The sequence below is a fragment of the Olea europaea genome, chromosome 4 (assembly GCF_002742605.1).
Source record: "Olea europaea var. sylvestris chromosome 4, O_europaea_v1, whole genome shotgun sequence".
Taxonomy (NCBI): Eukaryota; Viridiplantae; Streptophyta; class Magnoliopsida; order Lamiales; family Oleaceae; genus Olea; species Olea europaea.
In genome coordinates this window covers 2,781,958-2,798,103 of record NC_036240.1, presented here as the reverse complement: position 1 = coordinate 2,798,103, position 16,146 = coordinate 2,781,958, and the positions used below count along the sequence as shown (strand labels likewise).

The following is a 16,146-nucleotide window of genomic DNA, read 5'->3' as shown; positions in this document are numbered from 1 at the left end:
TCACTGATTTGATAGATATAATGTGCAAATCATTTATTTTGGATATTCAGCCATCTTTTCGAAGGCGACTGAACATGCAATATTGTATTGTTTTTCCTCAACCTATTGCTCAATTAAGCAAGTTGGTTCTCCATTATTTATTGCACAAACATGTTTCACTTGGAAAAAAATTATACGTCAACAAAAATTTGAATTAAAAAAAAAAAAAACAATTTCGTGAGGTTGAATATGTTGGAGGAACTTTTTATCAAAGAATTAGACAGTGTCCATAGTTGACTACTAATTCTACACAGTGGCGAATTAGTTCCCACACTAAATTTAAAATCCAAGAATTTCAAACAAAATTCCTTATAATTTTCAACTTTGTCCCTACAATTAAAATTTTGTGAAATTTGTCTATACAACTCTACAATCCTAGCTTCACCCTTGATTCTACAATTACAAAGAAATGTTGGGACAAACTTCCTCATTTCAAAGGTTTAGGAACATGCATTACATTCAAATTAACATAATGACCTTATAGTTGAATGAAATTCGCTCAGTAATTCCTTCACCGTCTTAGAAATGTATTTTTCGTATATCAATCTCGAAATCAACAAGATATGAAGATTTTTGAACATTCTGATTGTTGGTGAATTTTAACAAAAACTAACTTGTAATCGAACAATAAGTTGAATATTAGAGGTACAATTTCCCTTTTGACATAACATTTTGTTTTTATATATACTACGGAATAAAAGAGTCTCAAATTATAGAAATCTTGGCCAAACTATACCAAGAGCATCAGCCAGTAAATAAGAACTTAAATCATCCGTAGGGAAACTAAAACTATGTAAGCCTAAGTTTAAATGATCGAAATGAGTGGTCATTCAATCCGTGCAATAGTTTGCCTCCTTATGAACATGTCATGGATAGAAGAGATTAAACTGAAGGTCCATTGGTAGCTGATGTGGTGCAAAAGGAATTGGACTTAATGGCAAAGTGGAACCGGAGCAAGAAAAAATAATTGGGAGGAAATTTGAAATTGTCCGTTTTTGAAGAATTTGTAGTCTAATTCGGTTGGAAACGGACTGAAAAGTTAAACTCAAAGACTTTTCTTTTGACGTAGGACCAATTTCGGGCAAATTTGTTCGTTTAGACTTTTTTTCCTTTTTTGGTAATTCTTATTTTGAGTATATCTCAATCAAATAAATTCGAATTTACATTCTGTTTGTTGGAGAGTAATCCAAAGATTAGGACTATTAATTTCCGTCATTATCTTGATTTTTCCATTTTTGGAAAAAAAAATATTTTTTTTATTATTATTATTTAATTTCTGAATTTTCTAGGTTTTTGCTATAAATACGTTGTAAGTCTCTTGAGGCCGTAGATTGATTTGAATGAGATAAAACTTTTCATGAATTTTCTTGTTTGTGAGATTTGTTCATCTTCCTTATAACTTTCGCTATGTCAGTAGCCAACCTTGAGGTTGTTGTAATGAGCTTATTTTATAAATAATTACATCTTTGCGTGGAATATTGTTCAATGAATTGCTCCATTTTCAATATTTTCATTTTCCTTTCATTTATATATACATAAACCCTTCTTATGACTCCACATAATTATAAATTTATTACATCATAGAGCTATTTTTCATATTTATGTCTTAATGTGCCAACCACTAATGTGCTACATGTATTATTATTATTACATTGTGTAATTAGAAACGTGTATAATATAATAAATCACTAAAAACGACAAACAAAATTTTGATCTTACACACACTAGCTGATCCATATCATTTCTGCATTATTAGACTTCATAAAAATAAAATTACTTTAATATTTAGGCATACATGTCAACCTATCTATTTAAAGGGCTCTTAGTTCAAGCCTACACTTCAAAGAGTTATCACAACACAAACTTGTAATGACCTAAATCATAGAAACAAAAATGTTGAACCTAAATATCTCCAAACCACAGTCTACTCATCATCAAATCCTACTTCCAAAATACAAGCCATTTATCTTAGGAGGAAATGCATCTTTTGCAATATTTCCGAAGTTTATCTCAGTGAGAAAACATGAAAATATTCGTGTTGGGCAGGTGAGAAGCACGATAAAAGCGGTGAAAACCTTGACCAAAAAGTCCACCACCACTGACGTTAAAGCAGTCATCACTGTGCAGCAAACGGTGGGTGGAGTTCTCACTCACTTAGGGTTGAGCGGAGGGCTCGATTTTATAGTTGATGTTCTTGGTAGAACTCTCCTTATAGAGCTAATTGCTGCGGAGGTTGATCCTGGTAAGTTTAAATAGCATGTTTGGCAAAGCTGCAAAGCATCAATTTGGGGAAATTCTTTTTCTTAAACTGGTTGGTAGAAAAAAAAAAATAAAAAAAAAAATCCTTAAGTTGTTGGTGGAGGACATCTAGGCTCCCTTTGGCACGTTTTCTGCTTCTCATAGAAGAAAGAAGCAACCCTAATCCAATTTTCTTTAAAAGCTCTTATAGTTAGACAAAGAACTTTCAAAAAATTATTCAAACAAGTTCAAAAATAACTTCTTAGTTTTAGAAGCAATTTTTAACTTTTCAGAAGCCTTGCTACACTTATGTACCGAGTAAACTATTAAAGAATAATGTATTTATTTCTATATAATTATTTTAATACTCTAATTTCTTTATAAACACTTTATGATGAGCCAATTTTGAGAAATTCTCCATTTCTTCGTTATCAAAATAGTGATGTACTCCTGTCATGATCATGAACATATAATCAAGCAAAAGATATGAATTTTCATTTATTACAAATTATGCATGTGTTTGAGCAATAAAAAATAATTATGAACACACTAATATATGTTCATATTTATTTTTTATTGCTCAAACACATGCATCATGCATAATTTGTAATAAATGAAAATTCATATCTTTTGCTTGATTATATGTTTATTAAAGAATGATTATATGTAATTAATAAATTTTGTTGACCAGGGACATAAATTAGTAGCCAAATTAATTTTCTTGTCTTCTTTTAAAGTGGTGATCAAAGTCGAATAACTTACATTCAAGTACCAACCAAATGTCTAACTAAATAAAAGCACCTTTACAATGAAAAGCTATAAAATGAAAAGGTCTAAGTTTCGATAAACTTAAAGTTATATGCTTAGGTTTGAGAAAAGTTTTTTTAATTAGAAATTCGCTAATTATGTTTTTGAAGAGTAGATGTTTATTTTTCGACTAAACTATTTAAGAATTGCAGGGTACACGAGGTGAGGTTTCTTAAACTTTTCACTATACTATGATCTTTTGACATAATATGTATTCTTTTTAGGAAAAAGCCAAACGTCCAGGGTGGGGTACCGGAAGCAAAACTATTCTTTTTGTTGTATTTTGTGTTATGGTCATTAATAAAAAAAAATCCACTTAGAGTGGTTTAAGTATGTAATAATAATAATAATAATAATAATAATAATAATAATAATAATAATAATAATAAATATTTCCGAAGTTTATCTCGGTGAGAAAACATGAAAATATTCGTGTTGGGCAGGTGAGAAGCACGATAAAAGCGGTGAAAACCTTGACCAAAAAATCCACTACCACTGACGTTAAAGCAGTAATCACTGTGCAGCAAACGGTGGGTGGAGTTCTCACTCACTTAGGGTTGAGCGGAGGGCTCGATTTTATAGTTGATGTTCTTGGTAGAACTCTCCTTATAGAGCTAATTGCTGCGGAGGTTGATCCTGGTAAGTTTAAATAGCATGTTCGGCAAAGCTGCAAAGCATCAATTTGGGGAAATTCTTTTTCTTTAACTGGTTGGTAGAAAAAAAAAAAAAATAATAAAAATCCTTAAGTTGTTGGTGGAGGACATCTAGGCTCCCTTTGGCACGTTTTCTGCTTCTCATAGAAGAAAGAAGCAACCCTAATCCAATTTTCTTTAAAAGCTCTTATAGTTAGACAAAGAACTTTCAAAAAATTATTCAAACAAGTTCAAAAATAACTTCTTAGTTTTAGAAGCAATTTTTAACTTTTCAGAAGCCTTGCTACACTTATGTACCGAGTAAACTATTAAAGAATAATGTATTTATTTCTATATAATTATTTTAATACTCTAATTTATTTATAAACACTTTATGATGAGCCAATTTTGAGAAATTCTCCATTTCTTCGTTATCAAAATAGTGATGTACTCCTGTCATGATCATGAACATATAATCAAGCAAAAGATATGAATTTTCATTTATTACAAATTATGCATGTGTTTGAGCAATAAAAAATAATTATGAACACACTAATATATGTTCATATTTATTTTTTATTGCTCAAACACATGCATAATTTGTAATAAATGAAAATTCATATCTTTTGCTTGATTATATGTTTATTAAAGAATGATTATATGTAATTAATAAATTTTGTTGACCAGGGACATAAATTAGTAGCCAAATTAATTTTCTTGTCTTCTTTTAAAGTGGTGATCAAAGTCGAATAACTTACATTCAAGTACCAACCAAATGTCTAACTAAATAAAAGCACCTTTACAATGAAAAGCTATAAAATGAAAAGGTCTCAGTTTCGATAAACTTAAAGTTATATGCTTAGGTTTGAGAAAAGTTTTTTTAATTAGAAATTCGCTAATTAAGTTTTTGAAGAGTAGATATTTATTTTTCGACTAAACTATTTAAGAATTGCAGGGTACACGAGGTGAGGTTTCTTAAACTTTTCACTATACTATGATCTTCTGACATAATATGTATTCTTTTTAGGAAAAAGCCAAATGTCCAGGGTGGGGGACCGGAAGCAAAACTATTCTTTTTATTGTATTTTGTGTTATGGTCATTAATAAAAAAATTCCACTTAGAGTGGTTTAAGTATGTAATAATAATAATAATAATAATAATAATAATAATAATAATAATAATAATAATAATAATAATAATAAAGAGGATGCATTTATTTATTTAGATACATTTCTATTGCTCATTTGTCATAATCATGTTAACAGTTAACCCCTATTTGAGCCCCCATTTTTTGAGAATTGATTTTATAAAAAGTTATTTTTTTTTACTCTTTTTTTTCTTTTCTTTTATTTAAAAAAACTAACTATCATCTTTTCAAGATATCGGATCAAAGAAGCCAACCATCAAAGCCTATGCTCATAGAGCAGGCAAGAAAGACAACGAAAATTATTACAAGACAAATTTCAAAATTCCTGATGATTTTGGAGAGGTCGGAGCAATAAGTGTAGAGAATGAGCACCACAAAGAAATGTTCGTAAAAAATATTGTCATCGATGGTGTATCTGGTCACTCTACCACTTTCACTTGTAATTCGTGGATTCATTCTAAGTTTGATAATAAACAGCCGAGGATATTTTTCGTGGACAAGGTTAGTCTATCTCCATCTTATAATGTCATTATTTTATTTATTTTATTTTTCCTTTCTACCAAGAAAAATAATTTAGTGCTTGAAATTATAGTTACAAAGAACATGACAACCAAAAGATATTGGTGAGTGCCAACTTTAAATTGTACTTCTAGGGTTTAGCCTGGGTGGTCTTGTGGTACACTATTGTTTGTTTTATTCTCTTATACATTATATTATACCATGTTTGGTAAAAATAAAAATCTAAATTCGAACTTAAATCAAAGTCAACAATTAATTTTAATCACGTATTTCATGGGACACACATCTCTTTAAATAATCACATATTTCATCAATTCTTATCAAATCCCCTAAAAATCTGATTCTAATCATCACCAAATTGGGACTATATTAATTTTAGAAAATCAAAGTAATCATAACATTAAAATACTATGATATTGGCATCAAAATATTTAATTTTTAGCGAGATCAAATTAAATAGAAATTATTATTTAAAACTAGTTTTTAACTTACCTTCCAATAATTAATTTGCATATTTCTAATTTGATTGATAAAAAAGGTTATAGGATGCGTAATGTGAGGCAATGTGTTTCAGTTTAGTATTAAGGATTACAAGCACATGAGTAATCATGGGTTTTCAATTTTTAATATTAATTTAAATATCTTAAACAAATAAATCAATAAAATAATCCTATCTTTGAAATTCTTCAATTTTTCAAATTTCAAGAAAAAAAATATATTAATCAAAATTATAAATACTACAATTACTTGAACCTTGTTGATGACTAATAATAACGTGGCAAATTTTGACCAACATAATAGAAAATTAATTGAGTGATTGCTGGAATTTAGGAAAATTAAAGGATAATTTCATTGATTGAAATTTGGAATGTGTTGAAGAGAATATATTGAGTTCAGCCCTTTGGAAGGGACCATATATATATCTATTTATATGCCTTTAATTGAGCAACTTGACCATTAGACTTCAAATTAGTTACAGTGCCTACCTATAAATGCATACCATCGCTCAAATTTATGTTGTTTGATTGATTGTTGAGGTCAACTGAATAGGTCCTCATGGTATCTAGATCGTAGTTGTGGCCAATGTCATAATTGCTTGTCACCTAAGTGATCGTTGCTGATTTTTTATTGGCCGAAAATGAGGTGTTGGCATCATGGGTGCCACTTATCTCTTTGGGAGTGATCATCCGAGTGGTGATGACATCATTTAGGAGACGTGTTTAGGATTGCAATGATAATGTTTCTTGATGATGGCAGGCATGGGCTGAGCTAATGTCATAGGTCAATCTAAACTATTATGATTCGGGTTGACCTATTATAGTTTGAGCTAACTTGTCATGAGTCACTGACCTATCTGGGTTGAGCTAACTTAGTGCTTATTTGATACATATTTTAAGCCATTTAAAATCAATTTTTTGATTGTTATTTTACTATTCTAACCGTCATTTTGGAATTCTTCTCCCATAAATAGGACCCACTTTATCTCTAACGGTCAAATAATCAATTATCAAAATTTCTACCAAACAATGACTTAGTGATCTCTTAGTCCGTCTTCTTTAAAGTAACTATTCAATCTTTATAAGCTTTCCTTCTATAATTAAGGTAAGTTTGAACTAGTTTTGTGAGTTCGGACACCAACACATATTCTTCAAAATCTCAACAAATACATATTGATCAAAATTATAAATACTATAATTACTTTGTAGCCAATTCGTACAATTAGATTAGATGAATACTGACTTAAAAAATCCTAAATGTTGTTTTAATTCTTTATCGGATTCCAATTCAATCTACACTTCCTCATCCAAGTTATTATTCGTGTTATCCAATACAAAATCATTTTAATCAAGCTCCTTTATTTCAAGTCGAAATTTTTTATTATATTTAGATGATAAGATATCATTATTAATCTCCTCCCCGTCATCGGAACCATCAACAATTCAAGATTGTGCACTACTAACATTACTTGCTAGTAAAACTAGACGAAGTCCGAAGAAGAATGAGGCTCAGGCAACACGTAGATAGTTAGCAACTTTACGAAAAATATGTTTAATTTTTTATTTTTTCTAAAAGTAAAACCCTGTAGATTGCTGCATATAATTTATGAATTTAGATGATTTTGGCTAATTTGATGTTAATTGTGCTCAATTTGCTTTTTTTAAGTTATAAAAATGAGCATGTTAGATTAATTTTGATGTAATTTTTAACCCAAATGCATGCACATTTTGGGTTAAGTGTGTATATATGGTCAATGAAATGAATTGATCACATTATCACGCGCATACCTCATATGTGAGGCGTTTTGAAAATGTTCCGAGTACATGCGTTTATTTTAGAACACTTTAAAAATTCTATGTGAAAATTACTTATTTATGTATAAATCGAGCATGCAGTCGTATTTACCAACTGAAACACCCAGTGGGCTAAAGAGTTACAGAAAAAAAGAGCTCGAAATTCTGCGAGGCAATGGCACAGGAGAACACAAGGCCTTCGAAAGGATATACGATTATGTTGTATATAATGATCTCGGCGAACCCGACAAAGGAGACGAATTGAAGCGGCCGGTGCTCGGAGGAGCCGAACATCCATATCCTCGACGGTGCAGAACTGGTCGGCCGAAAACGAAGAAAGGTAAGACATAGGCAACAATTTTTTGATAATTTACTTTTATTTTTATTTTTTGTTTTTTAAGGGAAAAAAGTTATATTTTGAACGTAAATTAAAAGATGAATCTTAATATCAATTTCAAAATACGTATAGGTTGCTGACTGTAACACAACGATTGAGTTCAGTTTTGTTGATGAAGATTCACGGAACAGTATCACGTCTTGTTGAAATAATTTTTTATTCCATTTTTGGCTCCAAAATTAAACTTGATGATGATGTAAATCAGTTAAGGTAGGAATCTGTAATTTAAATTTATTCATTTTCATTTGTTTGATACATGTTCGCAGATCCATTGTCGGAGTCGAGGAGCCTCAGTGTATATGTGCCGAGAGACGAGGCATTTTCAGAAGTGAAGCAGATGACATTCTCGGCTAAAACATTGTACTCGGTGCTTCATTCATTGGTACCGATGATACAGACTTCTGTAATAGACAGTGAACTTGGATTTCCCCACTTCACCGCTATAGAGACTCTGTTCAATGAAGGATTCGATCTACCAGCGCAAAGTGCTACCGGATTTTTGGGAAATATTCTACCCCGACTTGTAAAGGCTATTGCGGATGTTGAGAATAATATCCTGCGTTTTGAGACACCAGAAATTATTGACAGTAATAACTTTTCTTGTGTGAAGTCACAAGTCCGAAGTAATTAGTTTCGGGACAATGATGACACCTTAGATCGATATACTTGTGGTTGTTCTTGCAGGAGATAGGTTTTGTTGGTTTAGGGACGAGGAATTTGCTCGGCAAACTCTGGCAGGATTAAATCCATGCAATATCAAGTTGGTTACGGTATGCTTTCTGATTCAATTTTAACACATCTATGTCGTGCAACATAAGTGTCTTGATGGAACTAGTAGCGAAAATGTATTGAGTAATGCTATTTGTAAGCACTTGTTTCCATCAATCAAACACATCTTTCTTGTTCACAAAATTCTACTACCGACTAAGAAGTACTCGATTAAATATTCCAATAAAACATTAGAATATCAAAAATATATTGGTTCCACACGCATGTTAATCTTTTCATTGTTTTCTTACTTTAGTTACGTAGAGTTTGTGAATTTCGTCCCATGGTAGCTTCTTGGAATTACTAAAGAGAAATAATGTTACAGTATCACATAATTCCAAATGAATGCATGCAGGAATGGCCATTGAAGAGCAAACTTGACCCTGAGGTATATGGACCTGCTGAATCGGTAATCACAAAGGAAATTATCGAACAAGAAATTGGAGGGTTGATGACACTTGAGAAGGTAAGAGATGAACTGAACAGCTAATTCTCAACATGATCTATATCTAAACTCAATTTATATACTGTACCATTGCAGGCATTGGAGCAAAAGAAACTGTTCATTTTAGATTATCATGACTTGTTATTACCTTATGTGAATAAAGTAAGAGAGCTCAAGGGAACAACTCTCTACGGATCGAGGACATTGTTTTTCTTAATGCCTTCAGGCACGTTGAGGCCCTTAGCCATTGAGCTAACACGGCCGCCAATAGATGGGAAGCCACAATGGAAGGATGTATTCCAGCCGTGTTGGGACGCCACTGGCATCTGGCTGTGGAGGTTGGCTAAAGCCCATGTCCTTGCTCATGACTCTGGTCTTCATCAGTTAGTCAGTCACTGGTAAATTCAGGCTTTTTCTTGTTTTAATTTTAATTTCAAGGTTATCTAAAACAGCAAGCTAAGCGTTATTCCTTACGTACTGAATCGCAAGTTTCATTAGGTGTATATTGTACTTAATTACTTTAGGAAATATGCAGGCTAAGAACTCATTGTTGTGTGGAGCCTTACATAATTTCAACCAATAGACAATTGAGCGCAATGCACCCGATTTACAGACTATTACATCCTCACCTGCGATACACAATGGAGATTAACGCTTTAGCTCGCGAGGCCCTTATTAATGCAGATGGAATCATTGAGAAGGCATTCTCTCCAGGCAAATACTGTGCAGAGCTGTGCTCTGCAGCCTACGACCAACTATGGCAATTCGACCTTCAGGCTCTTCCAGCTGATTTAATTAATAGGTAACTTGTTGAACCATGTCATCTAAAAGCTTGGGCTTATAGAAAGTCGACACATTTATTTATTGAAGTTTAGTGTGAAACGCTCCTCTCTGAAGACTTATATGACTTTGGTATAACCAGGGGAATGGCGGTGGAGGATCCAACAGCTCCGCATGGCCTAAAGCTAACAATAGAAGACTACCCCTATGCCAACGACGGTTTACTTCTTTGGGATGCCATCAAGCAATGGATTACGGACTATGTCACTTACTACTATCCCGAAGCAAACCTTGTAAAATCTGACAATGAACTACAAGCATGGTGGACTGAAATTCAAACAGTCGGCCACGGGGACAAGAAGGATGAGCCCTGGTGGCCGGTGTTAGAAACATCAGAAGACCTAATTGGGATTCTCACAAACATGGTATGGGTAACTTCAGGTCACCATGCTGCTGTAAACTTTGGTCAATATGATTTCGCAGGATATTTCCCAAACAGGCCTTCCATTGCTAGAGCAATAATGCCAAAGGAAAATCCAAACGATGCAGAGAAGGAACAATTTCTGAATAGGCCCGAGGAGTTTCTCCTGGCTTGTTTCCCTTCACAAGTTCAAGCAACAAGTGTGATGGCTATTTTAGACGTTTTGTCAAACCATTCACCTGATGAGGAATATCTCGGGGAGAAGATCCAGCCGTACTGGGAAGAAGATAAGTATATAAGTGCTGCATTCAAACGGTTTAATGGGAAATTGAAGGAGATTGAAGGTATCATTGATGCTAGAAATGCAGATGGAAATCTGAAGAACAGATCTGGAGCTGGGGTAGTTCCATATCAGCTTTTGAAGCCATTTTCTGAACCTGGAGTAACGGGGAAGGGTGTGCCTAATAGCATTTCCATTTGATGTAAGAATGCTTTATATGAGCAAACTCCAAATAAATGTCTGCCGTGTGAATTTGGAAAAGGGAAAATGAATAAAAGTTACATTTATTAACACTTTTTATTGGATTTTGTAGATCAATTTTAGACATGCCTAGTGCCTACTTTAAGCTATATTGTTCGAAAAGCACGTAATTTATCTGCAGTCGGCATCATCTTGTTTAACATACCACCATGTATTAAGTTGATGGGGACATGAGCCATGTTGATCTAGCACGACACATTTAAACTTAGATGCACATGATCTTTGTAACAAAAATCATAGTGATATGGTCAGCAGAAACCCGATAGACAGATGATAATGGTGCTACAAATTCAAAGCCAGGAGGAAAAATACTACGGTTGTATAGTCCTATTCGATAATTTGATGTTAGAGGCTTGCATTGATAAAACTAATCCTTTATATGGTGAAAATAAGTAAATTATTGAGAAATAAGCAAAAGTAACCATATCCCATGTCTGAATATGCACGAAAAACTAGTTCCTTTTTCACCTTAGTAAAGGACAGAATTTTCTTGCATTTTGTACCAGACGTGTGAATTGCATGCTCTATCTTTTGAGAACAATTGTCCTTTGTCAAAAGTTTTCACCATCTTCCTTCATAAAATGTCACGTGACATTTTATTATTTAACTGTTTAAAAAATAGTCAACTTTTTGATCCAATCATTTGCCGTCACCATGATATCTATCAACTAGGTGGCCAAAAACAACTGACAAAGTGGGTTATTCCTATATTTGTTGTTGATTTGAAATCTGGTCAAACCCTTTGAATAAAGGATGTAGGCGTTTTCATGATAATCTAAAAAACAAGACTCGATTAGTGAGTCTGACCATGAATGGTCCCACTCTCAATTTAATGATCAAGTTAGAACTATATAGAATTAAGCTAAAAATACAAAATGTTCAGAGGGTTTGTTTCATATTATCTTGGAGTCAAGCGGTTTAGGAATATGTGTAAAATAGATGAGGGGTGATAGAAGACAAGTTAAATCAAATAATCAATGTCAAGTGTTGTGTCATGTCATATAGTTATACAAATCAATTTTTATCATGAATGTGCCAAGAATTTATGAGCGAGTAATAACTAGATAGAAAGCACTCATGGATCATGCGGCTAACATGGCATTCTACTATCGTCTAGTCGACTTTAAAAACTCAAAAGAGGAATATCAATTGCTTTTTGACTCTCATGGATTCTCATCTTAGTCCACACGTCAATCTCAACAATCTATTTGAGCATTCACATCACCTTATGTTTTGTTATTTTCTTAATTTTTCTCTCATAACTTTCTGAAAAATAGATTCACGTAATCAAACTCAGATAATTTGGGAATAAAATTATTTGTTGTTGTATTACGGCTCTTTCGCTTATCAGCTTTATCAGCTTACCAAGACCTACTCTCATGCGCACTCAACAATTGAATCTTACATTATGTTTCCTTCTATTTTTGCACTCAAGGGCCAATTTTCATTCGTCCCGATTAGGAAAAAGAGATACTTGTGGTGTCAAGCTAAAAGCATGTGATCTTTAATTCAGCTTAACTCTTTAAATATAGTAAAATGAACCTAGCTAAAAGTCATCTATGTTTTCCCTGTAATGAACAGAATGGGCCACATGATGTTTAAAGCTGGAATTGAACTGAGCAATATATAATGCTATATAATTATACACAAAATAAAATCAGAAACACACTAAGCAGTCACCTAAATTTATGTGGCCACAAGTTTTTTACTATAATGAAAAAGAAGTATACAAAGACCGAACGCCCTTCTTATATCAAAAGGGGTTTCCCCCTAAAATCTTGTATATATGGTAGGAATATCAAGTCGATCCATGGTCAATGAGATAGGTGAGAGTCTGATTAGGCTCCACAGGGTCCAACAAAACATTAGATAAACTGAAAATATGACAGCAAAATCCCTCCAACTTTTTACATCATATTAGTAAATAAGAAAACAAGAGATTCAGGGTGCATGATATTACTAGAATCACCAAGAAGAACAGAAAAAGGGAATCATCTGAACATCAGATTATTATTATCAATAATAAAATGGTACTAACGCCTCGCTTATGTCATTGCAACATCAAAATCCCGAGAGTATGATGATCCGAAAATCTTTCAAAATAAAGACAAATTCCTGATAAAGAACCAAAACTGAGGAATAAAGAAAGAACAAAGGTAGAGATGTACTAGGTCTCCATTCCAACAGCTAAAATAGTCTCAAATCCACACCTACTTCAGCAGCTCGACAAGGTTTATTTTTTCGCCTATTACGAGCTGGACGAAAGCCATTTGATTTATTCATGTCCTCAGTGCTTGATCTAGGCCCATTTTCATTTTCATTTTCATTTTCATCTTCAACTGAATCAGCTTTCTCCTTTAAGTGGCCGTCCTTTTTTCTTTTATTCCCATTCTGTGTCGAATTTGAACCTCTCATTTCTTTGTTCAGCATACCAGTTGTCGTATCCTCACTATATTCATCTCCTATTTTCTGTGCTTTGTCATCATCTATTTCGTCTTTAAGTGATTTCTGTGGTCTTCCCCTTCTCTTCTGTGCAGGAATTTTCTCTTCCTCGCCGCTCCCAGGATCATCCTGGTTAGCTACAGATAATTTCTTCCCCTTCACTCTACCCCGACCCATAATCTTATACCCCAGATAAATCACGCAAGCAATGGATGTTTCTGTGAAACAAAGTAGCCATAAAAATTAGAATAATGCTATATATACACCTCAAGATGTACACACAGTCTTTAACTCCCCTCACATGGAGGAGGCCCACACAAGTAAGGCAGTGTGTAAATGGTTATATACACGTATCATTGCCCAAAAAATTATTTATGAATTTCATGAGTATGTTTATAACCAATGAGGTCTTCATAACTGAACTAATCAAATATGAACCATTATAGGGAAAATTATTGTATATACGGTGTTAGATATTCTTGGAAAAATTTGGTAAGAAAATCGTTTTATATAAACGAATCCAACTAATTATGAAAATCACATGTTTGTAAGGGCAAGGAAGTGAACTTATAGTACATCATCATAATTGTTCCACCCATTTAATTCAAGTAGTCAATCAAAGGCACAAGAAAAGAGTTTAAAACAAGAACAGTAAGCTAATCCCTTTTCCCAATAGGCACAAGAGAAGAATATAAACACTACACTTTGTCGAAGAACATAATACAACATTGCATCATGAAATCACAAAGAATGGATAGTAAATGTTTGCTCAAATTTTCAGCACCTTATACACTAAACAGTATTAAGAATTTACATGCTCCGACATAAAGCAGCCTAGTGCTGAACCACTTCGTCTAATAGCTTAAGCTTTTCACATGTGGTGGTTTCAACCCTAAAAATGTACATATATAGGCCTTTGTTAAGGAAACGAGGGCACGTTGAACACGTTATTAAGAATTTACAAGCTCCAACATAAAGCAGCCTAGTGCTAAACCACCTCATCTAATAGCTTAATCTTTTACATATGGTGGTTTCAACTCTGAAAAATGTACATATATAGACCTTTGTTAAGGAAACGAGGGCACGTTGAACATGTGTCACTCGTTATTGGTTTAAGCCTTTTTAGACGAGGTGGTTCAATACCTATAACATATTCTACAACCATTGGATTAATGTGAAGAACCAATTTTACCATCCCACATAACAACACAAGGACTCCTAACTTGTACCAACATCAGAATCCTATACACAATTTTCACCTCTCCATCCTAGTTGGCCTAAAAGCTTGCCCCACATAGAAAACCAGATGCTCGCACTTGTTGTATGCAGTTTATAACACAAACTGAACTTGGACTTCAGTAGCAACCCATTAAACAATTGACAATAAAACACTAATCTTTCAATCTTTTTTCAGAAACAATGAAGATTAGATCCATGGAGTAATGAAACTATAAATAAACACACGGTTTTCAGGGGAAAAAAAAATCTTTCCCCTATTTAGAACCAAATAACAGTACAAAACCCACAGAAATTAAATAATTAAGAAAAATAAAAAAGAAATGAAACTCACCGAGAAACCATTAGAGAACTCACTAATATGAACCGAAACTCCTAAACCACCAAGCCCAGTGTAAATTTTCAATGCAAAGGTATCCAAAATAACTTGAAAAAAGATAAAGAAATGATTTTTATAGCAAAAAAATGTAATCTTGAATGAGATTATATAGAGCCCAGATCAAGAAACTTCAAAACTCAATAGAGGGATTCGACAAGATCAAGATTTCGCAATTTGTGACCCAAAAAAGTTTCATCTCACAAAACCAAAAAATGGGCAAAAGCCCAAATGAAGCAGAAGAAGAGCACACACAGATGATATTGAACAGTCTGAACACCAGAGAGACAGAGAGACTGAAGAGATATTTGTTTGGTTTTGCCAAATGTGTATGAGAGCAGTGAGAGTCTCAAGTATATATATCCTATGTTTGCAAACGAGTGTGCGCGTGTGAAGACTGAAGAGTCCAGCCAGGGCCCAGAGGTAATTTTGAGCAAACCCAGAAATAAGTTATGAATTTTAAGCAAAAGTTCAATTATTTAATATATAAGTTGTAAGATTACAAATTATATAAAAATGAGAAATTAAGTTTGTGTTCAACTTGTCTTGGCAAAAAATGACACAACACACGGTGTCAAGAAACATTTCACTGTTGTCAATTTATACGAAAATGGGTAATCAAGGTGTTCATTTTTTCTAGGTTTAACATAACCGTACAATCTTAAATATTTAATGAAACATGGATTATTAGAGACATTTTTTTCCTAATTTGAGTGTTTAAAAAACTCATTGTCTATAAGACTATTAATTTATAAGAAAATGAGTATTAACTTCCGCTCTAACTTTTCTAGTTTATAAGTGCATTTTATACACTTATTCAAACCAGAAACATGAATAATTGTGGGTAAATATTGAAATAGGGCTTAATTCTATATAAATTATGCTTTGCAGGACAACATCGATGAATATGGTGCAATTTAGGAGAAACAAGCGAAAATGACTAAAATGGAAGAAAATCAAAGTTTGGGAACCAAAATGCAAATAGCCAAAAGATGATCCGAAAGAAAAAACAAATATGTGAAAGAGTCGAAGACCATTTGAGAGAAAGGAATGAAGTATTGGAAAA

The 16,146-nt window shown here is 33.1% G+C and overlaps 2 protein-coding genes across 2 annotated transcripts; one reads left to right on the top strand and one right to left on the bottom strand.

Annotated features, from left to right (window-relative positions):
- The first annotated feature begins 1,897 nt into the window (after window positions 1–1,897).
- On the top strand, window positions 1,898–11,056 carry LOC111393284 (linoleate 13S-lipoxygenase 2-1, chloroplastic-like). The gene is made up of 9 exons (XM_023018745.1): window positions 1,898–2,281; window positions 5,097–5,365; window positions 7,777–8,014; window positions 8,338–8,658; window positions 8,756–8,841; window positions 9,195–9,305; window positions 9,381–9,682; window positions 9,820–10,086; window positions 10,207–11,056. Exons 1-9 carry the CDS (start codon window positions 1,933–1,935, stop codon window positions 10,964–10,966), a joined length of 2,703 nt encoding a protein of 900 aa, XP_022874513.1. The 5' UTR covers window positions 1,898–1,932; the 3' UTR covers window positions 10,967–11,056.
- A 1,853-nt stretch (window positions 11,057–12,909) lies between these two features.
- Window positions 12,910–15,431, bottom strand: LOC111393283. The gene is made up of 2 exons (XM_023018744.1): window positions 15,039–15,431; window positions 12,910–13,686 (listed from the first exon to the last, which is right to left on the bottom strand). The coding sequence occupies exon 2, from the start codon at window positions 13,643–13,645 to the stop codon at window positions 13,214–13,216; it is 432 nt and encodes a 143-aa protein (XP_022874512.1). The 5' UTR covers window positions 13,646–13,686; window positions 15,039–15,431; the 3' UTR covers window positions 12,910–13,213.
- Between the last annotated feature and the right edge of the window lie 715 nt (window positions 15,432–16,146).

Bases quoted from the DNA above. Each gene is read 5' to 3' on its own strand.
- LOC111393284 (XM_023018745.1), top strand. From the start codon at position 1,933: ATGTTGAACCTAAATATCTCCAAACCACAGTCTACTCATCATCAAATC. The intron at 8,015-8,337 runs GTAAGACATAGG...ACATGTTCGCAG, and splicing joins TCGGCCGAAAACGAAGAAAG to ATCCATTGTCGGAGTCGAGG. The intron at 10,087-10,206 runs GTAACTTGTTGA...TGGTATAACCAG, and splicing joins CCAGCTGATTTAATTAATAG to GGGAATGGCGGTGGAGGATC.
- LOC111393283 (XM_023018744.1), bottom strand. From the start codon at position 13,645: ATGGGTCGGGGTAGAGTGAAGGGGAAGAAATTATCTGTAGCTAACCAG.